A 25,921-nucleotide genomic window follows, 5' to 3' on the forward strand; every position below is an offset into this window, starting at 1 on the left:
TGACACCTGACACGCCAGAGTGCTCGAAGGGACACGGAGACAGAGTAATGGTGGGGGCAGCTTCCCCTTGCCACACAAACGTCCTCCGCACGCTCGAGTTAGACAGTCCTTTGTTATGGAAAGCATGGGGGCCCCCTGAGACGTGGAAGAGAGAAGGAGGGAGGGAACAACGAAGGGAGGGAGGGATGGAGAGAGGGAGGGGGTGAGATAAAGAGGTGCAAGAGTCACTGCACAACAGTAACCCTTACTGGACTGGCCTACAGCAACAAAGCATCCAGCCAACACAGCCAACACAAGCACAGGCCAAGCATCAACACTCTAATGCACATTTCAGTGCAAACAATACTCAAGTCAACGTGAAATCTGATCACAAACAGGCTGTGATTTTGACATATAAATAAAAAATAAATTTACAATAAAATACAGCCCATATTATATCACCACAAGTCAGTTTCCCCTCTCAAATATTAACCTCTGCAATGGACCAAATATTGAACTCTGAGGAACGCCACCCAGCCACTTGGGGAGACGCAGCTCTGATCAATTCCTGGAGAAAAATGATGTCATCCTCCTGCTGCCTATGTCATCGGATATCTCTGATACACTGTATGACCTGTCCTGTGTGCATGAGGGGTGTGTGCTCGCTCAGGAAGAAGACTGTACTACTAACAGCTTCTGCGAGAGAGAGACACCCAAAGATGTTTTCTTTTAATGCTTTGAATTGTTGAACTGAATTTCCTCAGAGTTGGCAGCCCTAGTGCCAATTTTATCACCCCTCAAAACATAAGCGCCCTGGCATGCACAGAGAGTGCAGGCTTGCATTTACACTTCATCAGGTTACATGTGTGATTATTTATCAGCTAGTCATTCATTATATTTCACACTAATTTAAATTGCTGGCATAACATCACTGGGCAAAAGCACAGGCAGCGTAACAAGGCAATACACCTAATAGCACCTTTATTTACCAGAACAGTGACAGTAAGAGGACATAGACTGATGAACGTCATACAGGACCACATTACACAAGTGCATGTTCCACCTGGAAACCTGACGCTGCAAGTTGTTAGGAAGTAAAGTGAGGATTTGCATGTTATTGTGGGAATTGTACTGGGTTTACTATGGTAAGGTAAACAGCTATGGTAAGTATAACTGCTAGTTTTGTTGGCTCTCCTTCTACTCGATTTCTCTCGGACATGCTAAGATTACATTTTACTGTCTAACACAGTAGAGGTCGTCTTAACTAACTGCAGGAGGTACTATATCACACTAGGTATTATACACTGTGCCTCATAGAATAAAAAAGCAATAACAAAAAGAAAAAAAAAAATTATAATCATTTTATAATCAAAAGAGGAGTTTCATTTTTGAAGGACAGCAGTCAAGGGAAATCACTAGGTCAGAGTAACAGAGGCTGTCTAAATGATGAGCTAACAGAGTTAACTGATGAACAAGGTATAAGGTGAAAGTATGTTTGTTGCTTCTGAATTCAGTTAAGATCAGACAGAGTAGTAGTGGTCTAAAGAAAGCTGTTCTCAAGCCACCGCGCTATCTCTGCCTTCTCGGTCACATCAGAGTTTGATGGAAGCAAAATCTAACATTATTAAATAATTCAATACATAACCCCTCACTCTCAAATATGAGCAACACAGTCACATAGTAGTTCCATTTACTTGTATAGTTTCTCTGCCACTACTCTTGGAAGCTCCAAGCTACATATTTGAGTCAGACTTCAAATTTTGAGGCTAGGAAACTTGGCCTTTACTAGCATTTACTATCCAGCTTATCCAGAGGACATTAAAACAATGCTGAGAGAGGGACAAAAAGCAAAAAAGGGCAGTCTTTTGGAAGAACTTTTAATGTTACATCAAAGTAAAAAAAAAAACAAAAAGCCAAAAAACAACAGAAAACAAAGGAAAACATAGCAATGTAGCCTTTGGGTGACTTTTAAAACCATCTAGGAGCATAAGATTGATGTTAAAACTGTAGTCTGACACATGTGTGTTTTATATAGTTTTATATAGTGCTTATGCTGGACCCCAGACCCCAAATGATATTACAGGTTACGATACAGGAACAACCCTCAACAATAATACATAAACTCAACTGGTAAATGCATTAAGCCATGATATAGCTCCTCCTAAAATCCAATACTAAACCACGCAATGACCACATTACATTACACACGTTCAGTCACTATGATCTAATTCGAGGATCTTCAGTCTAAACACTGGCCGATATTGATCAAATACCATATATTGTGTTTTAGATAATACAGCCACGTAATTTAGGTGTGATTTACTGGAATTGCCTATTAAAACTAGGGATGTACCGTTCGGTTGATACCCATCCGATTCCGTTGTTGAATTAATCAGCCACATACCTTACCATCTGGGAGAGACTTCAGAGGCATCAGGATTGACAATCATAACTAGCAGCTCCTCCCTTTTCGGTTCTTCGTATATGAAAGAAAACTCGCTGATAGCTGATAACAGGTCGAGTGCACCATGCTGGTTAGATAGGGGAGCCTTGCTATTTGCTATGATACGTGTATGATGTCTGAAGGTTACAAAGCCTAGAATACCAGCGGTGTGAGAATCTGGTTCCGGCTAATTTTGTTAGTATCGGGACTGATATCCAACTCTAGTATCGGATGGCTGCATCCCTAATTAAAACGTAAGTAAACGTAAGCTTCTGTTCATTAGACTACAGCGTAGCATTCTGGACTGATGTGTGTTTAACAGCTAATATTTTACCCATCCGAGTCTGGAAGAAAAAAAGAAGAAGAAAAAAACGCCTGGAATGCAGCCAAACCGTCAGAACTGCTGAAATGTATGTTAGGTTTTCAAGTTCCTCGGTAGAACAGTTCCCCACTGCAGGCTCTAAACTGTTTTGTCACCTTCTGAGAATGCTCTTCACTGTTGCGGGCTAAGAATAGTGACCATTAATGACGCCTAGAGGACGCCAGAGGGCACGGTGTTAAAACACAGTGGCATAGCGGTAAAAACACAGAATCAGAAGTGGATCCGGCACGAAAAGCTGATACCCAAACCATTCAAACATGCCTGGATTGGCTCGGGACCAGCCAGTACAAACACAAGCATAAGGATTGCTAACATCATCCACAACAATTCACAGAGATAAAGCCACAGAACAGAAACAACCAAGCTCTCGCAGGACAGCTGCAAATCGTTGGCCTTGGTTTTATTTCAAACTTGAAATAGTGACACAATTAAAAGCCATAAAAGGCAAAAGCCCCATACCACAGTCAAACCTTATTTGTGACATAAGTAACAGAAGCATGGAGAGGTGGAGTCTACAAAAACGTACGTGTCTCTAAAGTTGCAGTTCAAAGGAATTCACAGGAAACAAACTGCCCAAATCTGTTCTTGGCTTTTTTATGGTCACCCACCGGAAGTTTGGGCAAGCTGCACTAATGTGCATGGCTGGATGCTCCAGATAAAACATGACACGTCCAAGCTCCGAATTTTAACTAGCCTCAAAATCTCACCTCCATGCCCCCCCTCCCCGAAAGCGCAGAGTGGACATTTTTCTTCTATCGTGCCATTGGTAGAAGTCTTTTGGCAAAACCATGTGATCCCATGCAAGTCGCCTATCGCTCCCTAGGATCAGCTCTGTGGCTTTGCCCCTGCACACACACACACACGCACGCTCGCATGCAAAGGGGAAGCCACGGCAGCATGTGACTTCATACGCTGCAGACAAAAACCACACGCACTGGGCTCGGCTAACTGCTCCCTTACGGAAAAGATACAGAGGGCCAGAGCTGCCTGCCCGCACGCATACGCAACACTTCTCATAAAATCCTTCTGTTCGTCTCGAGTCATTTTCACTTCTGCTCAATTTGGCCACATAAATAAATCCAGCAAACAAAAACAATTACAAGCAAATTCAATATACTGGCCTATGAGGCAGAGATCCTTAGGAAACGAGTCTTAGGGTCCTTAGGAAATGAAATCAGAAATGTAGCAGGCCAAGCAGACAGCCCCGAATCAGAAAGTGGGGGAACCCACAGAGAGAAGACACTGAGAGATTCGGTTAAACACGTGCGTGCACGCACTGAAAAGTCAAAGTTTGTGGGGACTGCATGAGTCAAACGTTTTCAGACAGGACGGAGCAGATACGATCACTTCAGCAACTTTGCCTCTGACTCATTATCATGTTAAGTTCCATTATCCATGTTTAAAGCCCTTGTCCTACATTCTCATCTCATTTCTTTCACAATATTCAGCACTGAAAAGCCCAAGTTAATTATGACCACCTGCCTAACATGCAGTTGGCTCTTCATATGCCACCTAAGTTGCTCCGACCTGCAGAGGCTGCAGATCCAGGTCCTGTAAGTTGGGAGCTAAAAAGGAGCAGACAGCTTCCAATACATTCCACACCTTCTTCAACACCATGAACTCTTCATCATGTTCCTCATCCGTGTGCAGTATGGACTGGGCCATATTCCACGATACTCCATTCTAAAACCATCTGAATAATAAAGACTGAAGTGAAGAACACACTAAATGGGATGCGTGTGGTTAATTCAGCAGTTTGAATATTTTACGATCAGTAAGCAGCACATGATAAATAAAATGCTGCAACTATCTGCTTGTAGTCCATTCCCTTCCGACAGACACAAGCATTGTCTAGATATTCATCACCGAACAGCTTGATCTGTTTCCACAGTGAACAGCATTGGAGATTATTGCTTATTCATGGCCAGTGATCAATTGTGAGTGAAGGGAAGGCAAGCAGGGAGGGTGACTCAGAAGGCCACAGCAGGGGTTCAGCAGCACCAGCGAGGGAGTTCATTTGATGATTAGTTCCTACAGATGGAGGCTACACATCATCACTGTCACGGGCCTGTCAAATGTCCTCCTTTCAAACTTTTGAAAGTTTCTGCTCCTGTACTGTAAAAAAGTCAGTTTGGTTCATTCACAGTAAAATTTTAACACAAAAACAGCCAGATTCAAATCAGGTCAAAAGGTAAAACATGACTATATATAAAATGTATCGGGATTTTGTGGCATATTAGGTGAAGGTGGTGTTCGTTATAGAGGTTAATTGCTCCACAGTGGGGTGTCAATTGCTTTGTACTTCTCGCCAGAGTCGTACTTCCCTCCTGGCATTAGTGTTATGCTGTTGGGGGCAACAGAGGTGTTGGGAAGACCATTCTTGGTACACCTCCTTCACCAAAGACATCCCACAAAGCTACCCAATTCAGAAATGCTTCGGGTCCGAGATGTTACAGATGGCACGTGACAGAGTTTGCTGCATGTATAAATAAGCGAGCACACCAGTCAGTTGTAGCAGAGTGCAGAGTGCATAATCTTCATGGGCAAAGGACACGATGATGTTGACTGATTTCCAAAAGGGTATGATAATAGGGTAGGATCTCAAAAAGCGCTAACTTCATGGGATGACCTAGAGCCACCGTAGTGTGTCCTGAGAACGGACTTTTATGGGCGACGACGCTGATGAGTGGTACAGAGCAATCGATGTGCCACTGTGGACCAGTTAACTTCTACAATACGCACCTTCCATCACCTAATACGGTCCATGCCATGACATCTCACTAGTATCACCTGAGCCAAAGGTGGGTTATTCCCACTATTAGGTAGTCTGATATGAAAACTACACCATACAGATGACTAACTACATCACTGCAGATTCGCTGAAAAGATTCGACTGAACAGCCCACAATTTGCTGTTCATCATCATTTTAAAAGTTGCAACACTGGGTTTAGTCCCAACTCTGCCAGCATCCAGCAAGCCCACATCAGTGATCAAGTGAGCAACAGAGGGAGCTTCTGCTAGAGTCATTATGAAGAAGTGTGCACTCTGCTTCTGTTGCCCTTCATGCGCGCACTCTGTGCTCAGTCACGCTTTGAGTCAGCCGCAGAGCGGCCGCACACCCTCAGCCATCAGCTCCGGATTTCTCCCTTCACTTCCTCCTCCACCTCCTCCTCCGTCTCCTCTGTCATTTTCCATCTCACTCGCTTCACTCCTCCACTCCAGAGGCCCAAACAAGAGCCAAACACTGGACACACTTCATAGACAGCAGCCTCTGAAAATGGTTCACGCTCCTTTTTTTTCTTTTTGGAAAAATGCTCAACCTTCTTATTTCCTCTCTGAGGAAGAGGAGATAGGGGGGGGATGAAGAGATGGGGAGGAAAGAGGGAGGAAGAGGGTGGGAAATACAGAGAGAGAGAGAGAGAGAGAGAGAGAGAGAGAGAGAGAGAGAGAGAGAGAGAAAACAAATTGGAGCGAGACAAGAGCGCGAGCACTGCATTGTCTTTCGAGACTTAAACCAAACCTCAGTAGAGGCTTAAGGGCTCTGAGCCAGAAGCACTTTTATTTTCAGACTGGCCATAAAGAAAGAGCACAGACACGCCGCAGCTCAGACATTTTATTCACAACTATCCACAACCAACATGCAATTTAGTTAAGAATTACACACCACAAAAAAAAAACCCTCACATGCGACAGCCGCCCTACACCAAGCACCTGTGTGTGGACCTGCTCACGCCAGCTCAGAAAATCAGTGCACGCTTGAAGAAAGCTGATTTCTTAGGAGTATGAAGAGAAAACCAAAAACTGCTATAGAGCTATAGCTCAAAAGGCATACGACTAAAGAAACAGTGCATTTCCTTTTTCTGGAAGTGTAGTTTGTATCTGCTTAATGGTAAAAGCTCCCTGTGGTGTCATTTTAGATAAAGCAGAAAAGAACACAACGCTTCAATGAAAACAAGCCAAGTTAGTAAGACACTGCTTAAACCCAAAGCAGCAGCAGACAGGAAGCGCTCACCAACACCAGCTTTAATATTACATACTACAATTCTGTGTCATATCTGGAACAGCCACACTATATGGACACGTGTTTGTGGACACCTCTTCTAAAGAATGGATTCAGCTATTTTAAGTTGCACCCGTTGACGACACAGATGTGCAATATAATATATATATATATATATATATATATATATATATATATATATATATATATATATATATATATATATATATATTCATATAAAAGGTTGTAGATGCACAGAAGTCTGGGAAGGGATTTAAAAAGATCTCAGAACACTTAGAAAATAGCCATTCCACTGTCCAGCCATCCCTGCCAGGTCAGGCCATCCTAGCAAGATGGGCTCTTCAGCAGACCACAAGATACCTAAAGTCGTCTCCAACAATCCTAAAACGTCAGCATGGGACCTACAGGTAGCTCTTGCCACAGTTGCTGTCAAAGTAGAGCATCAGAGACTGTTTAGAACACACACAAACACACACAGATATATGATATGCGACACCGGAATTGAATGCACCGCCTGGCACTACTTGTGGGTTGTTTCAGCCTTTCAGAGTCTGAGTGCACTTATGCTGCTTTTCCTGGACGGACACTGTTTTTCTCTGTATGTGTGTGTGTGTGTTTGTTTGTTTACCAGATAGAGATGGTCTGCTTACCTCGTTAGGCGCTGTGGTTGAGGGCGCTCCCCAAACTTCCTGTAATGAGAGGGCAGGAGAGAGAGAGAGAGAGAGAGAGAGAGAGAGAATGAGCATGAGAGGTTCACAGACAACTTACCACACCACAAACACAAACATTGAGCAAGTGCATGCACACAAAACACCTGAGAAACCGCCTGAGCACCGTGAATTATTGTTAAAGAATACGTTCACACGTGAAGACAGATACACGTGCGCACAAACAAACACACACACACACACACACACACACACACACACACACACAGATATACATATAAATACACACACCCACACAGCACACATAAACCAAAACAGTTAGTCTTTCATAATTCATGGTAACTGACAAACTCTTGCTCTCAAACACTCATAGCAGAGAAAAGCACACACACACACACACACACACACACACACACACCTGCCCGCACCCACCCAGCTGCAGCTGCTATAGTGACCTTGGGACTGTTTGGTCACATGACTGTGTGTACAAACACTAACAGGTGGCTCTGACCGCTCTCTCTTCCCATCACTCTTCCACAAACAGTAGCACTGCAAACCGAACCTCACTCGCCACGCTTAAGGAGCCAATCAGAGCCGACCAAACAACAGCTCAATTTGTCACTACCCACTGCTGCCTCGCTTCCTGTGGGTAGCCTAGTAAAACTTGCTAATGAAATCATTGTGGGAGCAGATCTCAGAACTTGGCCGTTTTTTTGTTTGTTTTTTGTTTTTTTCACCCAGAGAGAACAGGGCAAGACGAGGATACTCCAAAGCTTTGTGGCCTTTGTGCCTCGCCACATCCTATTCATTTCTGCAACATGGGCAGATTTCAACTGTATGCAAGTGAGTATTGCAGCCAGGTTGTGTCTAGCCAATCAGGGAACAAACATCTTCCAAACACACGGCCGTATCTGGATGTCCAGAATTTTACAATACGCATTTTTAAAATGAAAATTCTTTAAAATCTTAAAAATAAGATACTTCCAGATTGCTTCATTTGCATGCAGTCAAGAGATCCGGCCCAGCAAAACGCGCCAAAAGAAGTGGACATAAGTGGTTTCCTCTTATAGGCACTTGCTAAGCTGATGCAATGTGGTCACTAGAGTGAAACTTGCTTTGCTAGGTGGTAGCTGTTGCCAAGTGGTTGCTGTGGTACCATATGTGGTTGGTTGGGTGCTACATGTGTATTTGTATCATCGTGACATAAGAAAGTTGCACAAGCGTTCGCATCCCATTCATTCCTCTTTTTTTTTTACTGAAACAAGCACACTCAGACTTGACAATCTGGAACTGCAAGATGTCAATATCTCTGAAACTGAGGGACTGGTCATCAGAGTTATTAAAAACGAAGGATAACAACTTTGCCTGGATGATCTTGAGCCACTGGATCAGATCAGGACGCCCTAAATTGGACTTAAAACAATAACCAAAAGGGCAAAATCCACCAACAAAAGGAAAATCTGCTCAAATAAACAGGGTTGTAAATGATGTGTTGTCCCAACAGTCAACTAACTTTGTAGAGGTCAGAGAGAAGTTAAAGTACTGAATAATTAGCATTCTGAATCAGTCTTAGAGTAGGCAGTCTTCAGCAAGCTGAGTGAGAAATATTCAGAATAGTGGTGGAAGATTAGGTTCTATACGTCACACCGATCAATAGTGCTGTGATGATCAGACAAGCAATTCTGTGAAGATCAGACATGGAAAACCCCGAGACACTGAGCCAACTTTCCCTCTACCTGACTGTGATGGCCAACTTTGGCCCAGATAAGTCTGGGGTTTCTTTCTTCAACATGTGACTAAATCATGGAACCACAGATCAGCAAAGAACAGTAATTTGTAGAAAACCAATTGGTTTTCCTCTAAGGCTGCAACATCTTATGGGTAAGCAATCACTGGCGTAAGGTTAGTCATATCATAACCGGACCGCTCATGACATCATCCTGCAGTGAGCCTGCAGTACAAGTGTGGCTGTGTGTTGGGCTTGCGGCAGTCCCACACAGCTGGATTTAACTCTCAAACTGGCAGAAAAACCTCTGGAGTTATCTGAAGTCATTGATGTGATACTGCAACTGAACTACACTGGCTGGTCAGTGGACCAGACAGCTGTGACCGCTAAAAGCCATGTAAGGCTGTAATTTAACGAGCGTTTTTGTGTTTCTGTAAAACACGAAGGAGGCATTCAATTTACTCCATTTGTTATCTATTTCCAATGGATTTTTCACAGAGTCTGAGGCACCCAGTGAATGACATATACTGCAGTTGACCATCAAATCCTTGATGTCATGGTATTTCCACAGTATGATAACAGTAAAACAGTGATGCTACTGTTGTGGTAACAATGCTGGACATGCACCTTTCAACAAAGTCAACCTGACAATCAGTCAGTCAGTCAGTAAGCAAAACTGCCTCCTCTAGGCACCTGATAAATACGTGCACAGCAGACGTTCAGCATGGTGGCACAGGGAGGTTCTCTACTGCAGAGCTAAAACTGTTCAAAAACAACCTACTGTTGTCAGCTTTCATAAACACCGCAATGAAGAGCCAGCTTCATAAAGTCCATAATTGTTTTTTGGCTAATGTGAGCCAAATATTTACCATTTGTTGATTATTTTAAATAAGTAATTGACATATATCAAAATGCATGTTTTTTGCAGGTTCAGTCATCACTAACCAGAAACTAAAAACAAGCTGCATGGCAGGGAAAGAAAAAGAAAAGTAAGTCTGATTTTCCAATATTTGAAAAGTAATTCAATTTACTTTTAAAATTGTAAATACTCGAGCTTTGATTTGCCAAATTAGCCGCGTTACAATGCTATACTTTATATGTAAGGGCGGAGTAGAGCCTGCATTACGTTTTAGTCTGTTTCTTACAGTTACAGCCGGGCTAAAACTTCCTTAGAAAAGCACTGAAAACTAGAGATGTCTTGATCCAGACAAATTTTAATGGATCGGGTATTGGCTATTTTAATCCCAGTCCAGTTCCAGTTATTTGTTTTAACCGATGTACTCTGCACGCCCTCTGGTGTCCTCAAGATGTCATTAACATCTTTAGCATTGTTAGTACTGATTTAATAGTAGAAACCTTTAAACATTGTTTAGTGAATTTATTGGTCAAAATCAGCTAGATAACCCTTCACACAAGCACTGTTTTCAAGGTAAAATAATATGAGGTGAAATGCAATGTGACTAGACTAGTAGTCCATTTTTAGTGAAATGCACATCGCCTACAACTGGTCTAGATGCATGTAGTAGTGCCACTAGCAATCAAGCATTCCCAATATATCAACCAGCACTAATTTCAAGTGCCATTTATTGTTACAGACGCTCCTACAAAAAAAAAAAAAAAAAAAAAAAAAAAAAAGTGAGCATGCCTAACCATGACTGCCACCACTGCTGCAGGTTAGCCCCATGACACAACCCATATGGGAGGTGCACCCTCCTGGGGGTCCTGCTAAATTCACAGCAACCTTGAGTTTGAGTCGTGTTCGGTGGCAGTCTGGAGACAGGAAGGTTTAAAATAGCAGAGGAGGGGAAAATCAATGGCTGGGTTTTCGTGCTGCAGCCCCGCTGGGCCGCAGGGAGTTGGGGCAGGATCTCCGAGGCAGAGTCACGCTGGTGCTGCCACGAGATCGGAGCAGCCCACCAGCATCGCAACCAACACATGTAAAAATGTGAGATCAGGATACTGCAATCTATATTACTGTAAACATCCTGTATATTCATACTGTAAGCGTATACATACTGTATACCGTGTTAGCTTTTGTGGGCGTGTATCTGGTCCTACAGTGCTTCCGTGGCTACACTCTGCAAAACAAATACAGGGCACATCATGGTAAGTGTATGCAGTGCTACATTCTGCATAACAGATGTAGATGGAACACAAAACATTACAGCACTTAAACGTGTTCGGTGGCGTGATGAGACTTTCTGAGGGTCAGGATGAAGAGCTGTAGATGAAAGACACGAAGATTGAAGCAGAAGAGGCGGATCAGGCACGTGTGGAGGAGAAAAGGAGAAAGATAAGAGGGACAAAGAGGCGATTAGAGGGGAGAGGAAAAAAAAAAAAAAGACTAAAGCAAGACTGAGGGGGAAAGAGCTACAGAGATGAAATCAGAGAGAAGAAGAAAGAGCGTGAGAGAGACTGAGAAAGCGAGAGAGAGAGGGAGAGAGAGAAAGAGGGGATGTGTGTGAGAGGGTGTGTAAGTAGAATAATTATAGAGCTAGAGATCAATACGGTTCCCACAGTGAAACGCTGATGTTGGAGTGGATAATGGATTCCAGCCTGTTCCAGGCAGCTCAGGCACATGCTGCTGCTGTAAAGCCCTCATTCAGGGGTCCATCTGGGGCAACGCCGCTGCCCAACAACCTCCCCTCCATCAGATCTCTGCATCATTACCAGCAAATTTCATTTAAACATTACAGTAGGGCCACAACTCCTAAATCTCCTAAATCCGAAGCAGAGGCAACACTGAAGCTGTGCTGAGAGACGTAAATAAAGAGCGTTGGAGGGGTGTAACGGACGGGGTGTATTCGTCTCAAACAGTCATGGTACAGATGTTCGGGTTTGGTGCATGCAGCACTCGGAAACCTTAGAGCTGTAAGCCGTCAGCAAGTTGGCAACATGCCATGCCAAGCTTAGCCGAAGCTGATTGAATGGCGTCCAACTATGGCAAGTGCAAATGACTCGAAGGAGCTAGAAGATCCGCACGCTTCTTCCAAATTCTTCCAAAGGGGTTTCTCTCCATGCCTTGTCTTGATGTGATACACTCACAAGTGACCAAACAAACATTCAGCTTTCTCTGGTTTGGTCGCCTCTGGTTATGGCTTGTGACGGAACAAAATAACAGCATATGAAAACAGTACTTGACTTTGAAGTAGGCCAAACTGATTCACAAATACATAAGAGACTTCACCGATCGGTCATACTAGGCTGAATGTCAAATAGCATTAGTGATTACTGATACAGAAAAAAAAGGTTATTGGACATTGCATTGGAAGTTATGGGGCTAGTTAGGTCTCATTTGGCAACATTATTACATTGCTGGTGTTGCATGGGTAATATAAATGAATCCATTCCGTCATGAGAGCCTCTAATGAAGTGTTCATTAAGGTCACGTTGTGCAGAAAGTCGTTTCGTCATATGAAAATGAATAGGTCAGTTTTAAATGTTGTAACCGACACTGACCACATACTTGTGTTTTTTTACATTGGCATGGGTGTTAGGCAGTACATTCACTAGAAGGCAGTCTAATGTTTCTGACAACAACAAAAATGGCGACAGTGGAAGGGGTCGGTATAATGTACGCGCAAAAATAAATAAATAAAAAAATCGGTTGTAAATGGTTGTAAATGGTGTTTTGGAAATGTTTCTCTTCTGCCACTGTGTCCAAGTGGTCCACATATTTTGCTGGAACTATTTGCTACACTACCCCACGACTTCCAGTGGTACTGCTCCGTTCTGTCCGTATCTGTAAGCTTTTAGAGAACATGTCCTTATACGGTTGAAATGAACGCAGGGTATGGAAAAAAGGCATCAATTGTCCAAAATCTGCAGAATTTGGGGGGAAAATGTGCAAAAGCAAATGTCAAACATGGACAATCTCCATAAGCAAAGAGGAACAACGGATCTCAATACTAGAGGTGAAACTGCAGCTGAATTGAATCAGCACAGAGTTGCTAATCAGAAAACATTTGGTTCCAAGGACACCACACATAACCTGGACCCTGGGTCGCTGGACGCACGTTAGGCTACAAGCGCCAATGAGTTATCCCTCAGTATGCCTTTTCCTACATCCAGATGTTGTATGGTCCTGTATGAGAGCGTTCCAAGAAGTAGGCGGTTCTGAGGGGAAACGGTGGTCCTTTGGGAACTGGACGTTCTTGATATGTGCGTTACTGTTTTTTGTCAGTGCGTGTGTTTACTTACAAGGCAAGCATCTTCATTTGTAAACATGGAAAAAGTCATCATTTGTCAGCAATGACCAAATTCACTTTCAGTCTGACCTTAAAACCCCTCCTCTTTGTTTCCACTCAACCATACTCCCTTTGAGCAAGTTGCAAGTTAAACCAGTCAGATCATCAAATCTTTCAAAAAGGCCAAGGTACCACTGGAGATGCTGGAGGTCTGCAACGGTGTAGTTCACAATCACGTTAAAGAGAACGAAAGCCAATTCTCTTAAATCACTAAAGTCAATATTTAGTTGGTTGAAAATAAAATAATAAAAAAAGATGTTGATGTCCCTAAATAACTGAAATCAATTTTCACTACATTCTAAAGGTGTAAGCATCTTTTAAAAGGCATCATTATAGTGTGAAGAAAAGTGTAAAAGAAAGATGGGGCAGGAAAAAAAAAAAAAAAGCACAACCATCATAAACACTCACAGCTTTTCACACACAAGTGCAAAACCTAGTCTCTCTTAGAAGTGTGCTCATTAACACATCAAGCACCAAGTCACAAAATTGACCTTCACATGCCTTTGTGGGGCGTTGTATGGTGATAAAATCGACCAAGCTAGGAACATGTACCTGTAGCTTCTGGTAGTGGTAAACCAATGCCACATCAGTATCAACACTGGCAGTTAAACACAGCATGGGGATGTGGACAATGTGTGGGCGTTGCTGTTATTATTTCATGTTTGAGACAAGTAGTGAGAGCGGCCAGCAGCCTTAATACCAGTATTTGGAGGAGTTACTGACCAGACAATGACTTAAATAACACCAATTTGTACAACCTTAGTTTTTCAAACTAAGTTGTTATTTTGTTCAAATAGAACCCGTCATGAGGTGGGATCTACTTATTAGTCAGCATTTGTCAACAGTCAGTTCTTTTAAGTTGAGGTGTTAAAAAGCTGGAAAACTGGACAAGCGTAAGCATCTGAGTAACTTTGACAAGGGCCACACTGTGAAGACTAGACGGCCAGATCTGTTCCTGATATGCAGTGATTAGTACCTACCAGAAAAAGTGGTCCAAGGAAGAACCATCAGTGAAAAGGGCGCAAAAGGCTTGTTGAAGTGAATGGAGGGTGAAAGTTAACCCATCTATGTTATACACAATATTAAGCTTTCAATATTTTTACAGCAATATTTCTGGAATGGTGTAAATACCAGGATTTACAAGCGTAGGGGTATAAGAAAATATAGATTTTTAATTAATTGCCCAAAAGCAGAGAATGGTGGCAGACAGTGGATCATTTTGATCTATTAAAAATATGTAATTTTTTAGAATCTGTTCAGTGTTACCAAACATAATATTGTGAGGTTCCAATATTTTCTTACACCCCTACTAAATACTGTACTGTGGGGGTGCAACAAAACACTGAAAGAATATCATACCATAATACAAAAATGTAAGAAAATATAGAATTTTAATTAATTGTCCACAATCAGAGACTGGTGGTTCATTCTGGGTTGTGTTTAAACCCTGATCCCACTGTATGCACTGACTGCATAAAAAAAAGGGGGGCAGTATATCGCCTTGAATCATAAACCTCTATTGTGATACATATTGTATCAATACACAGCCCTAATCAAGAGGTTAGATAGTGATAAATGGAAGAGAAACAGTCATAGAGCTGCATCCCTGCTTCTAGAGGCTCATATTCTACTCACAGGTTCACTAGTTTGGAGAAATTTGTCTGTACGAGCTTGTGTGAAGCCAAGACTAACACAAGCCCCCAGCTGATCTTCATCTCTCCAACACTCTCACTCTCTCACACACACACACACACACACACACACACACACACACACACACACACACAAAGGTGTTGATCAGAAAGTGAAAAAGAAAAACAAAAGTGTAAAGATGGCAGCTGGAGCCATTTCCTGTTTGCTCGGTGAGGTCATATGTTGAGCATGTCCTTCTCAGTCTCCACTCGTGTCCGTCCAACATAAACCACAACTGTCCTCCTGGGAAACCCTTTCAGTTAAGAGCTTCACACAAACATCACGGATAAAGGAGCTCAAGCATGGCGATATGGTAATTAGGGGTGGAATGACTCACAAAGTCCAAAGGCGGTGGGGGTCTTTACCTGTCTCTCTTTTTTTTTGGTACTATAGAGAAAAGAAATTCAGTTAATCAATATTCAATATTATTCAAGTAAAAAGTAAATATAAGTAGGGTTTTATTATGCCCTAAGCTATAGCACTAAAGGACAGCTAACACTCCAGGATACAACAATACAATACAATGGCAGGAACCTAGTGATACAATATGTATGGATACAGAGTTACGATTTGATATATTGAGCTTTTTTATTTTATTTATAAAATGCCAAGAAAACTTAACATAAAAAAAAAAACACTCCATAATAATCAGGAATTTTGAGTAAGTTTTTTTTATATAAAATCAGAACAGAGGGATCTGAAGACGTAACGTCAGTATGTTCAAATTTCATCAGTACAGTGTTACACAACATTATATTGTGATAATTAAGTGTTTTAATAATATATATTTAATAATACATATATGTGTGTGTGTGTGTGTGTGTGATATATATTATATAATATATATATATTATATAATATATATATTATATGTATATAAACACAGCCTTGCTATATACAATACACTAAAACATAATTGCAATAATAATGTGGACATGTGACTTCTTTGTAAAGTATGGACACTGTATGTCCGAGAATGTCCAAAGTTTTACTGCCTTCCAGCTTAGGCTTGATTAGATCATGCAAAACATATAGACATGGTCATGATTCTCTTCTTTAAAATTTTGTTTATATAAAGAAAAACAAATAAACAAACAAAAACAATCAGAATATCATATCACATAAATCCAGCATAGAGTCAAACTGTGCAGTATATTGATAGATATCTACTGTATCGTTACACCCTTACTTAGCAGAGAGTTGACCGTTAGTCAATTCATTCACTTTCTCTCTGCATGGACACTTCCGCAGTCATGAACGTAATGCAAGGAAAGTTGAGAGGGCAAGAGGATAAGACGGAACAGAAAAAAGAAAAAAAACATTCAGGTCTGCAGACAAATGGCAGTCAGCGACATTTCCCCCCCTTGACAACTTCTGAGAGGAGCTCAATAGAGGAAAAGGAAGTTCTGTCGGAATTGTGTTTTAATCTGTTTTTCTGCACATTATCCATTTTTGCTTCCTTCCCTCTGTTTTGTCCTCCCACTCCATCCCATAGCAACAGGAGGGAAAAAGTCCCAGTCGCTCTGGGGAATGACACTGCAGTTTGGTAGAGTGGAGTCCAGAAATATTTAAAAATGTTCAACAACCTTCATATTTCCACAAATGAACAAGTGAAGTGAAGTCATGTGATTCAGCTGCATATTCATACGTGAACTTGGGTGTCAAGATCTTGACTGTGTGGTGATATTTACATAAATCAAAACCCAAATCAAACCCAGAAAATGACTAAATGACCCGAAGCGGAATCGTGTCCTACAGCTTATAGACCATCATCCGCTTCAACCCCATGTTCATCCCTGATGCAGGAGAGAATATCCAACCCGAGGTCATTCAACTGGCACACGTCTCAGAGCCGTTATGGGTGTTGACTAGCAGAGCGTCTATATTAAGTGATAATAGGGGAAACACTCTCCCTTTTCCAAAAGGAAGTAAGAATGATGTAATGATTTCACAAGCCAAAACTCAGGATGAGCATTTCCTATACCAATACAGAGTTCACGACGGTTCTCAGCGGAGTCGTTTGATGGCAGCGCTACATGGCCAAATGGTAAATGGAAAATGTTAGGTAGGAACTGGATCTTGACAAAACAGTCCTTTAGAAATGGAAAACTGAACGAAGCACACAACTCTGACGCATAACTGATCATTTCCGGTAGGCTAATTGTAAGTGTGGCTTAAGTAATTACATCCGTGACTGTACTTCATAAAGTACATCAAAGCAATCTGCAAATCAGGACATCAAGCAAGTTACAGAAGATCATCAGGCTGCAAGAAAAGTCATAAGCTTTTGGATTATTGGACACCTTGATGTTCCTCCTCACTGTCAGAATGCAAGCATCATCAAAAAGGAGCAAAGGCCAACCGGCAGTTACCAGTGGTTGGTGCGCTTGGTTGTGGGTTTGATACCAGTGCGAGATGATTACATGGCACTGTCAGAACACAAGCATCATCAAACCGAAGCAAACGCCAACGCTTGTATAGGGAGATCAATGGAGCCACAGTGGGCAGTATTGGCTTAGTCGTAGCATTGGGTTGTTGATCAAAAGGTTGTGGGTTTGATTCCCATTTAAGAAGATTACACATCACTGTCAGAACACAAGCAGTGAGCAAAGGCCAACCAGCACTCTTAACACCTTGGTGGCTTAGTGGTTATACTGGGTTATTGTTCACAAGGTTTTGGGCTTGATACCCATGTGAGATACTTATCACTGTCAGAACACAAGCATCATCCAAAAGGCCAACACTTTCACAGGGAGATGAACAGAGCCATGGTGGGCAGGGGTGGCTCACTGAATAGAGTGCTGGGTTATTGAGCACAGGGGTGTGGGTTCGATACCCATATGCATTGATTATATGGCAAAGGCCACCGCTTCTTTAGGGAGATGAATGTTGGTTCGATACCAAAGTCCACACTGTTCGGCTGCTGAGCAAGGCCTTTAACCCTCTCTGCTCCAGAGCCAGAAAGTGCTGTTTAATTACACTATATGTATAACAATTGTGGACAATGGATTTTATTAGTAAATCCTAAACATAAGCCAGAACAGCATAAAACACCCCCCCCTCAAACCATGGGGGATGTAAAGTGATGGGACTGTGTTCCCTGGAGCGGATGAGGTAAGGTGGCATGACATTTGAGAACCAGAGCTAGTCACCGATCATCAGTTCCCGACGTCACGATTGCTCTTGCACTAATGTGGCCGATACAATCAAACTTTCACAGCAACGTTCCAACTTCTAGTGTAAAGCCTTTCCCAAAAGGGCAGACACTACTCCAACTACAGAACTCCTCTAATTTATCAAAATATCATGACCCATCATGTATCATAATATTATATTAATGCCATATCGCCCACCCCCACTCCCGGTTCATTCATCTCAGGACCAAGTTGAGACCTGAGTTATGACTCACAGGGTTTGGGTCAGGTCGTTTGCTCTTTTTTCCTTTTTTTTTTCATTTTACATTTTTGTGTGCAAGTCTCAGCTCAGCCGATTTGAAACTCAAGTCTGACTTGCATCACCCACACTCACCCGCTGCTGCAAACTACAGCAGCAACAGTGTCGAGTGCTGTCAAACATCCGACCTAGGAAATGCTTCGATCCTGTGCAGAGACAGCATACTCAGGCTTTGTGGGGGTAAAGAGATGCCGGGTGACGATTATGCTAATGCTTCAGTTTCTCAACCCAGCCACGTACATTTAGGCAAACACTGTGCTACGGTCATCACTTGCACTATGTAATTTCTCAAATCCACACAGAATTCCAGAACACTGGAGCCATAACGAAGCTAATGAAGAAATGTTCCAGCTTTTAGTTTTAGAAGAACCAGAACAGGTGTTACAGGTTGTCCTCAGCTTTACACGGATTTGGTACCAAATCTATGAATCATTGCGGCGCTTAAAAGCATGTTATCACTAAACATAGAAGAAATCAGCTTAATAAATTCAGAATTATATATATATATATATATATATATATATATATATATATATATATATATATATATATATATATATATAATAAATGTGCCTATCCTTGCTTACCACCCTGTTACAGCGAAAGGAACGTCGTCAAAACAGTGACTCAACCATGTCTCATTCACCTACCGTTCTTTAGCAGACATTTCCTCTTTAAACCCATTAAAGCAGTTTTCGTTAAGACTCTGACATTTATCAGTGTTCTTGTTCAATTGAAGAGGTCAATATGACCCACCATTAAAGGGGCAGAGACACATTCAAAAGCTGGATCATGAATCTGACACAGACTTTTTGTTGGGACCTTTTTTCAGTAACAAACTGAAGAAAATTCTTAGGTGAAGGAGGTCCAGTGTTCTCTCTCTTCTTCACCTGATGAATTCCTAACAAAAACAAAAAGGGCAACTGAGAATCCTTAACCAAGAGAAGTCTGCGAATAGAGAAACGTGTAAAACACACAATAAGAAACACGCCCATGCCATAAAACAGAGACTTCTGTTCAAAAAAACAACACGCTGACCTCAGACTCACACTTCTGAGAAACGCTAAAACGGAAGGATCCAGAAAAGAGAGGTCCGTGTTGTCACATACACTGATCTGATCTGGCATTTTCTCTCGAGATCTTTCCAACAGATCTCCACCGAATTATGATGTCAGATTCAAGCAGAGGGGTCTAACCCACCTAATGACTACTGCCTCTCTCGCTTCTCTTGGCAGAGCGCTCTGCGGTGTCCTGTTGCTTTTATCCGTGTTGATGACAAACAGCTAGCTGGTACTCTTCAAAGAGTCAGAGGTGAACACTGTACACGAAGGGAAAGACATCAGCAGTGTCTCTTACACCTCCACACATCTTTCAACATTCCTATTGCAAAATAGTCCGTGCAGATCACCCGGGGGCTTTAGTCCGTGACAGTATCAAAATCAGACAGGAGTGGATTAGAAGGCGGGATAGTGTTTCGGAGCCCTGGGGGGTTTTCCTCACTGCCTAAACAACTGTGATTACTGCGACGGGATCGTTCACACAGTGGCTATATTGTATAGTTTGAGGCTAAAGGAAAAAGGTCACTGAAGGCAAAGAAAAAAGGGGTTTCTGTGTGTGTGTGTGTGTGTGTGTGTGTGTGTGTGTGTGTGTGTGTGTGTGTGTATGTGCACAGGTGTGTGTATATAGTGTAGAAATATGACATACAGTGTGGTGGGCAGTACTAAGGTAGAAGAACATCCTGTCTGTCAGGGGCCTACAGGCACAAAGATAGATTTCTGAGAGCTAACTGCTACGTCTACATTTACAGTGCCGGCTTATTGAGAAATCCCATCTTCCTGAAGTCACTCAACATCTCAAGTGCACTAGAAGTATTTTATATCATGTTAAGAAACTGATCATGTGGGACCAGGAAGATACTTTTGCATTTTACAGCAATTTGAATGTTGTTGCATTAATTATTGAATTATTTTATTATTTATTTATTTATTTTTATTTAGTTTAAAATAAATATTTTTAATAGACGAAGTAGTACTATTAATGGTCTTCGGTTCCAGTTTACCTTTGATGAAAAGACCAAACACACTTTAAATGATGACTAAAATAAATAAATTAATAAATGAATGAATGAATAAATGAATGAATGAATAAACAAACGCAAAAAATCCATCACCAGTCTCGGTTTGCTGGTGTTGTGGTCAATTCACTGATACCGTAAGCGTTTTACCAAGTACACTCTAAGCAAAAAATGGGTTCTATACTATGTACTGAAAAGGAGTCCTTTAACAGTGCTATAGAAAATGCTATAGTTCCTATAAAGCAGTGATTCTCAGAAAAGTCCTCAGGGATCCCAAGATAGGGCACATTTTTGCTTTGTCAGTACGTGTTGTGAAACAGGAAAACATTTAAGTAGAATCATGAGATAAACACTAAGAAGTTCATAAGAATTTTCTAAGAAGCAACCCTCCAAAAAAACCAAACAATAAAAGCCTTAAAAAGATCAGACTCAGTTATTTTTTTATGTGGGCCATTTTTAATGTTGCCTTTAATGCTGCATTTTACAGCTGATCATAAATAATAAAGATTTTAAAGACTAGCAAACGATTAAAAAAACCTTGGGAAATCTGATAACTGTGGGGTGACGTCAAAAAGTCTTTATGAAATAATAGTATTTAATGATCAATCTCCACTTGGTATTTTGTTAAATTAGACATAAATTCTATTTGGTTGATCATTTTAGAAGCATATTTTCTGAGCTCTTACAGTCCTAGTTCAAAATGTAGCCCTATTGGAATGGTGCTAGTTTTACATGGGGAGGTGGGGTAATGTAATTATTAGTTTCACAGTGATTTTAGTCCTGTCCTGACTGCATGCTCCCGAGACCTAACATTGACCCTAATTAATACATATACACACACACACACACACACACACACTAATATATATATATATATATATATATATATATATTAGTATACTAGTCCCACACATCTTGACTATGGGCAAATATTCTTATTTCCATCCTGTGTTACAAGTGAGGACGTTGTGGAGTTTTCCCCATTTCTAAGTACAGAGGTGCTCAGGGATTCATTTAGTTTTGTTGTGTATGGCACAGATACCTCGGGTTGTTCACAGCTATGGCAAACCTCACTCAAATCCAGACAAGCCACAGGAGTCCTTAGAGTGGCAACATCTGGCAGCTTTAAGGTGAATCATTGTGTAGCGTAGCCAATAGCCAACATACGGGTCATAACCCGTGAATAGGATCTAATTTTCAAAATAAAGCTTTTATTATTAGTGGGTTATAAGAGAAAGTTTGAAACTTTTACAGGCATCATGTGGTAAAATTACGTTACTCCACCTCCCTTGTAAGGTTAAGACATTAGCAGGGTATCTTGAGATTCTTTAGATGATTCTAAACGAACTTAAAAAAAGTTCAGATAAAGAAGTTAGGTATAAGTATGAAGTTAGGGGAAAAAAGGACATTTAAGAAGAATTTCTGAAGATTTTCTGGACTGTCCACTGATCCCTGAAGAGCACAGCTATGAAAAATCATCAACAAGATATATTCGACCATTTGAGAAGAAGCGTTAAACCAGGCAAACATTTAAATGAGTCTCTGAGTGGTAACAGTTCTACAACAGTTCTAGCCATAGCCTTTACTTGAGAACACTTAAAGAACCCGCTTGTGTCAGCAGACAGTAGTCCTCCCAGCCATACGAGACTCAGGAGAACTGGCCACAAGGCAAGACCAACAAACTCCCAACAGACTGCCCCCTTCTGTTGTCACTTTGGGCCAAAATGTCCAGCCCTCATGAAGACCTCAACCGCAGGCCAGACAGCTTTGGTTTTAAATACTTTTCTTCTTTACGGGGAACAAAAGGCATGCACGCTTCAAACAGTACAACAAACCACTTCCATGTAGCCCATGGACTAAAAGCTAGCGGGAAACAGAATGGTTTGGCCTCCGCTGCGACACCGCTGTGCCAACCAGGGAGCCAACCAGCACACTGCCAAGGCAACTCCATTTTAACTTGCCTGTTTGCCAACCTTAGAGGAAATGTGGATTAACCACAGGGTAGAAACAAAGTCAGAAGAACAGGGTGCATAAAAGAGACCAAAATAAAAATCATGATCCTGAGACCATCACAAAACTAGCATCTCCTCTTCTTGGGCTTGCCACTTTCACTTGACAAATCGGGTCAGTTTCTCTACATCTATTAAGACTTATCCTAGAGGTACTCTGACACCTTCTCCAGCATGGCCTGTGTAGAATGACTGGAGAAGAAGAGGTCTAATGAAAGACTGAGGACTGTGCATTTGAGGCAAGGTTTTACTTAAAGGTCAGATAATTTCAGGGCATTTTAGGCCGAGCCTCTAGAACATATATGCCTTAAGCAGGCAGAAGTACATAAGAAAAGAGTAAGACATGCACTGTAAATACAGTGCCCTATTTTGGGGAGCAATGGGCTCTCTGAGACATGGCTCTAATTTCTGCCCTTAGAACCCATCCACCCCCCCTCCTCCCCTTCCACCACCACTGCACCAACACAAGAAGGGTGGAGCTCACTGGAAAAGGCATTGGCTCGGGTGGTTCTGTTTTGCTTGTAAGGCTGGGTCGACTTGGGTCGCCCAGGCTAGGCACATATGGTTGAGCCCACGGCATCAGCTCCTCGCTCGTAGACGGGAGATTTTAATGACAGGGACAAGTCAAAGAAAACTCTCAGTTTCCCTCTCCCTCTCTCTGACCACGTCCAACATCAAGCAGGGTGCATAGAAGCTCCATATGGACCTTTCTGGAGAGCCGTTTTGCTGTTGGCTGCTTGCCTGTAACAATCGTGCATGCATATGCACACACACATCTCAAAGTGTATGCTTGCAGTCTGTCCTAGACATACTAGACAACACACAAAAAAAGAAAAAGAAGAAGAAAAGAAGATGATGTTCTTTTAGATGGTTGCCAGTGTGACCAGAGACGGTTTTACTGTCTAGCTCATGCCCAAGCCAGAAAAAAAAGATTGTTATCCTTATTTTTGGGTGTTACGCACACACAGCTATAGAATACACTGGATTCATTTCAGCTGACCATCGTATACAGACCTCCGGTTACAGAAAGTGAGCCAGTTTTGATGCAGACAGAATGAAATGAGAACATCAAGACACGCTGTCTGGCACGGAAAAGGGAAAACTACAATACTGAGATTACAGATGCAATTACAATGCTTACAAAGAGACAAACTGGACTGAATCATTTCATTTTAATGTGACAGATCAAATTTCACAGCATATAAGAAGTGTGTTGAGCGAGAAAAGGATAATGCATCTATTTGGGTTTTCCATCCACCCAAAAGATGAACAATCCTCGGGTCCAAGGGCACTTCTGGTTCATTTCTACGACTATTATATCTGTGTAGAACAGCAAGTGTGTGATCCATCAGCGCCTGTATGAAGTCGGAAGATCAAAACTTTTCTCATAACCATTATTCACACACAGTTCTTTTTTCTTACTGTGCTCACTGTCCCACAGTCTCAAAATGCTTCAAAAGGTCATTTCAATTGTACCATTGCTAAAACTTCACTGAAAATGTAGACTTACAGCAACTAGTGTGTGAAAAAATTAGATATTTATAATCATTTCCAATGTAATAGTTGTGTTTTTATTACATTGGCAACATTTGACCAAACAATCAGTTGCAATTGTTTTTTTTTTGTAACATTAAAAATACAATTAACCGTAACTGGGCTTTATTGGAATCACAAAATGCCAGGTATTGGGACGTGTAAATGAAGAGACAAGCAGACAAAACATTTTCCAGACGATACCTCTACACAATACCTATTGGGATATTTTGTCATGCATACAAAATTCACCAGTAGCTGCAGACTGCTATCCAAATACTCGCTGATACTTCAATTAAACAGGACTAAATACTCACTCTGCAATGAAACGTGTCCATTTTTGTCTAAATATTCAGAAAAGGTGCCCTCTACTTGCAACCTGAAAAAGTTCCCAAACCAAATAGCTGCGATTCCGAATAAATCTTTGTATTTTACAGTGTAATTTGAATATAAATAAGCAAGAACATCGAATCAACTTAAATAAGGTTATTTGGTTTTAATACAAGTCTACATTCTCATAACACACTTTCGCTTAACTCATTTTCTTTTTTTTCTGTAAATGAGCAAAGGTTTCATAACATACATAAAATGAAAGGTATTATAAATATATTCCTATTAAAGTTCTTAATAATCTTCACATTAGAATTTGCGCTGCCATACACACAACCTCACTGAGAGACTAATCTTACAACACTCTGGAGACTAAGAGTTGACCCTTATCTGCCTTGTAAGGATATCCCTGCAAACTTTGCTGAACACCTCTGGCATGGAGGGGTCAAAATTGACCCGTGAAAACAGTGTCATCAAGGAGGGGACGAAGCTATTCGTGCTTCACAGAGTCTTGCCTACGCACCTCGGTCTGAAGATGTCCGTCAACAAATAACACCATTAGGTTTGAATAGACGCGTCAATGGAGAAGTCCATTGTTTTCGTATTGCGAGGGGTTAAATATTCAACTGAATTAAACTGAACTTCGAGTTATGTTCATTAACACATTGCATCCCAACCCCAACAGTAACTTGTCCAACTTGGCACGTGATTGTTCGTGTTGCTGTCCTAACGCTGCATTTTACCTAGAACTCTGTCACCAATTATTTAATAACAGCTGTGAAAAATGCAAGCAATAACCTAATAAAGCAAACTGTTAAAATAAATAAATAGATAAATAAACAGATAAATAGATAAATAAAGAGAGATAAATAAAAGGTTGCTCAGTTTGAATGTCAGTTAAACAGTGTTTTTCCTGTTAACACAGCTGGTTCTTGACTATACAGAGTGATGGCCTACCAAACTCCAGTTGCTTAATGATACTACAGAACTGTATGAACTCAAATGTAACTCAAAGGCGCTACCCTTGTAATAAACAGACGTTGCCTTTTCTGAATGAAGATATTTAAGGGAGTCTTACAGAAAGAACTTTTAAAGGCAGAGAATGAAGACCTTTAAATCAGAGGCAGGCCCCTCAGTATGTAACCTTAAGGCCTTGCACCCGCAATGACCCATCCCCTCTCTTTCTTTCGCTGAAGTGAAACGATGACTCACACACACGCGTACACACACACAGACACACACACACACACACACACACACACACACACAAGGAAAAGACGAGAATGAAACAGCGAAAGTATGTGGGGTCAGGCATTACGTGGACCCTGGCGACCCCATCGCGAAGGTCCGCAAGACTTCCAAG

At 41.5% G+C, this 25,921-nt stretch overlaps 1 protein-coding gene across 1 annotated transcript in view; it reads right to left on the reverse strand.

The window, feature by feature from the left end:
• The window catches only part of rbpjb (recombination signal binding protein for immunoglobulin kappa J region b), a 49,258-nt gene that overhangs the window by 13,990 nt on the left and 9,347 nt on the right, over positions 1-25,921 (reverse strand). Inside the window, exon 2 of the mRNA XM_072686781.1 lies at positions 7,477-7,515. Coding sequence (XP_072542882.1) covers positions 7,477-7,515 — 39 coding nt within the window. The remainder of the gene's footprint in view (positions 1-7,476; positions 7,516-25,921) is intronic.

This window comes from Salminus brasiliensis, chromosome 9 (assembly GCF_030463535.1).
Source record: "Salminus brasiliensis chromosome 9, fSalBra1.hap2, whole genome shotgun sequence".
NCBI classification, from domain to species: domain Eukaryota; kingdom Metazoa; phylum Chordata; class Actinopteri; order Characiformes; family Bryconidae; genus Salminus; species Salminus brasiliensis.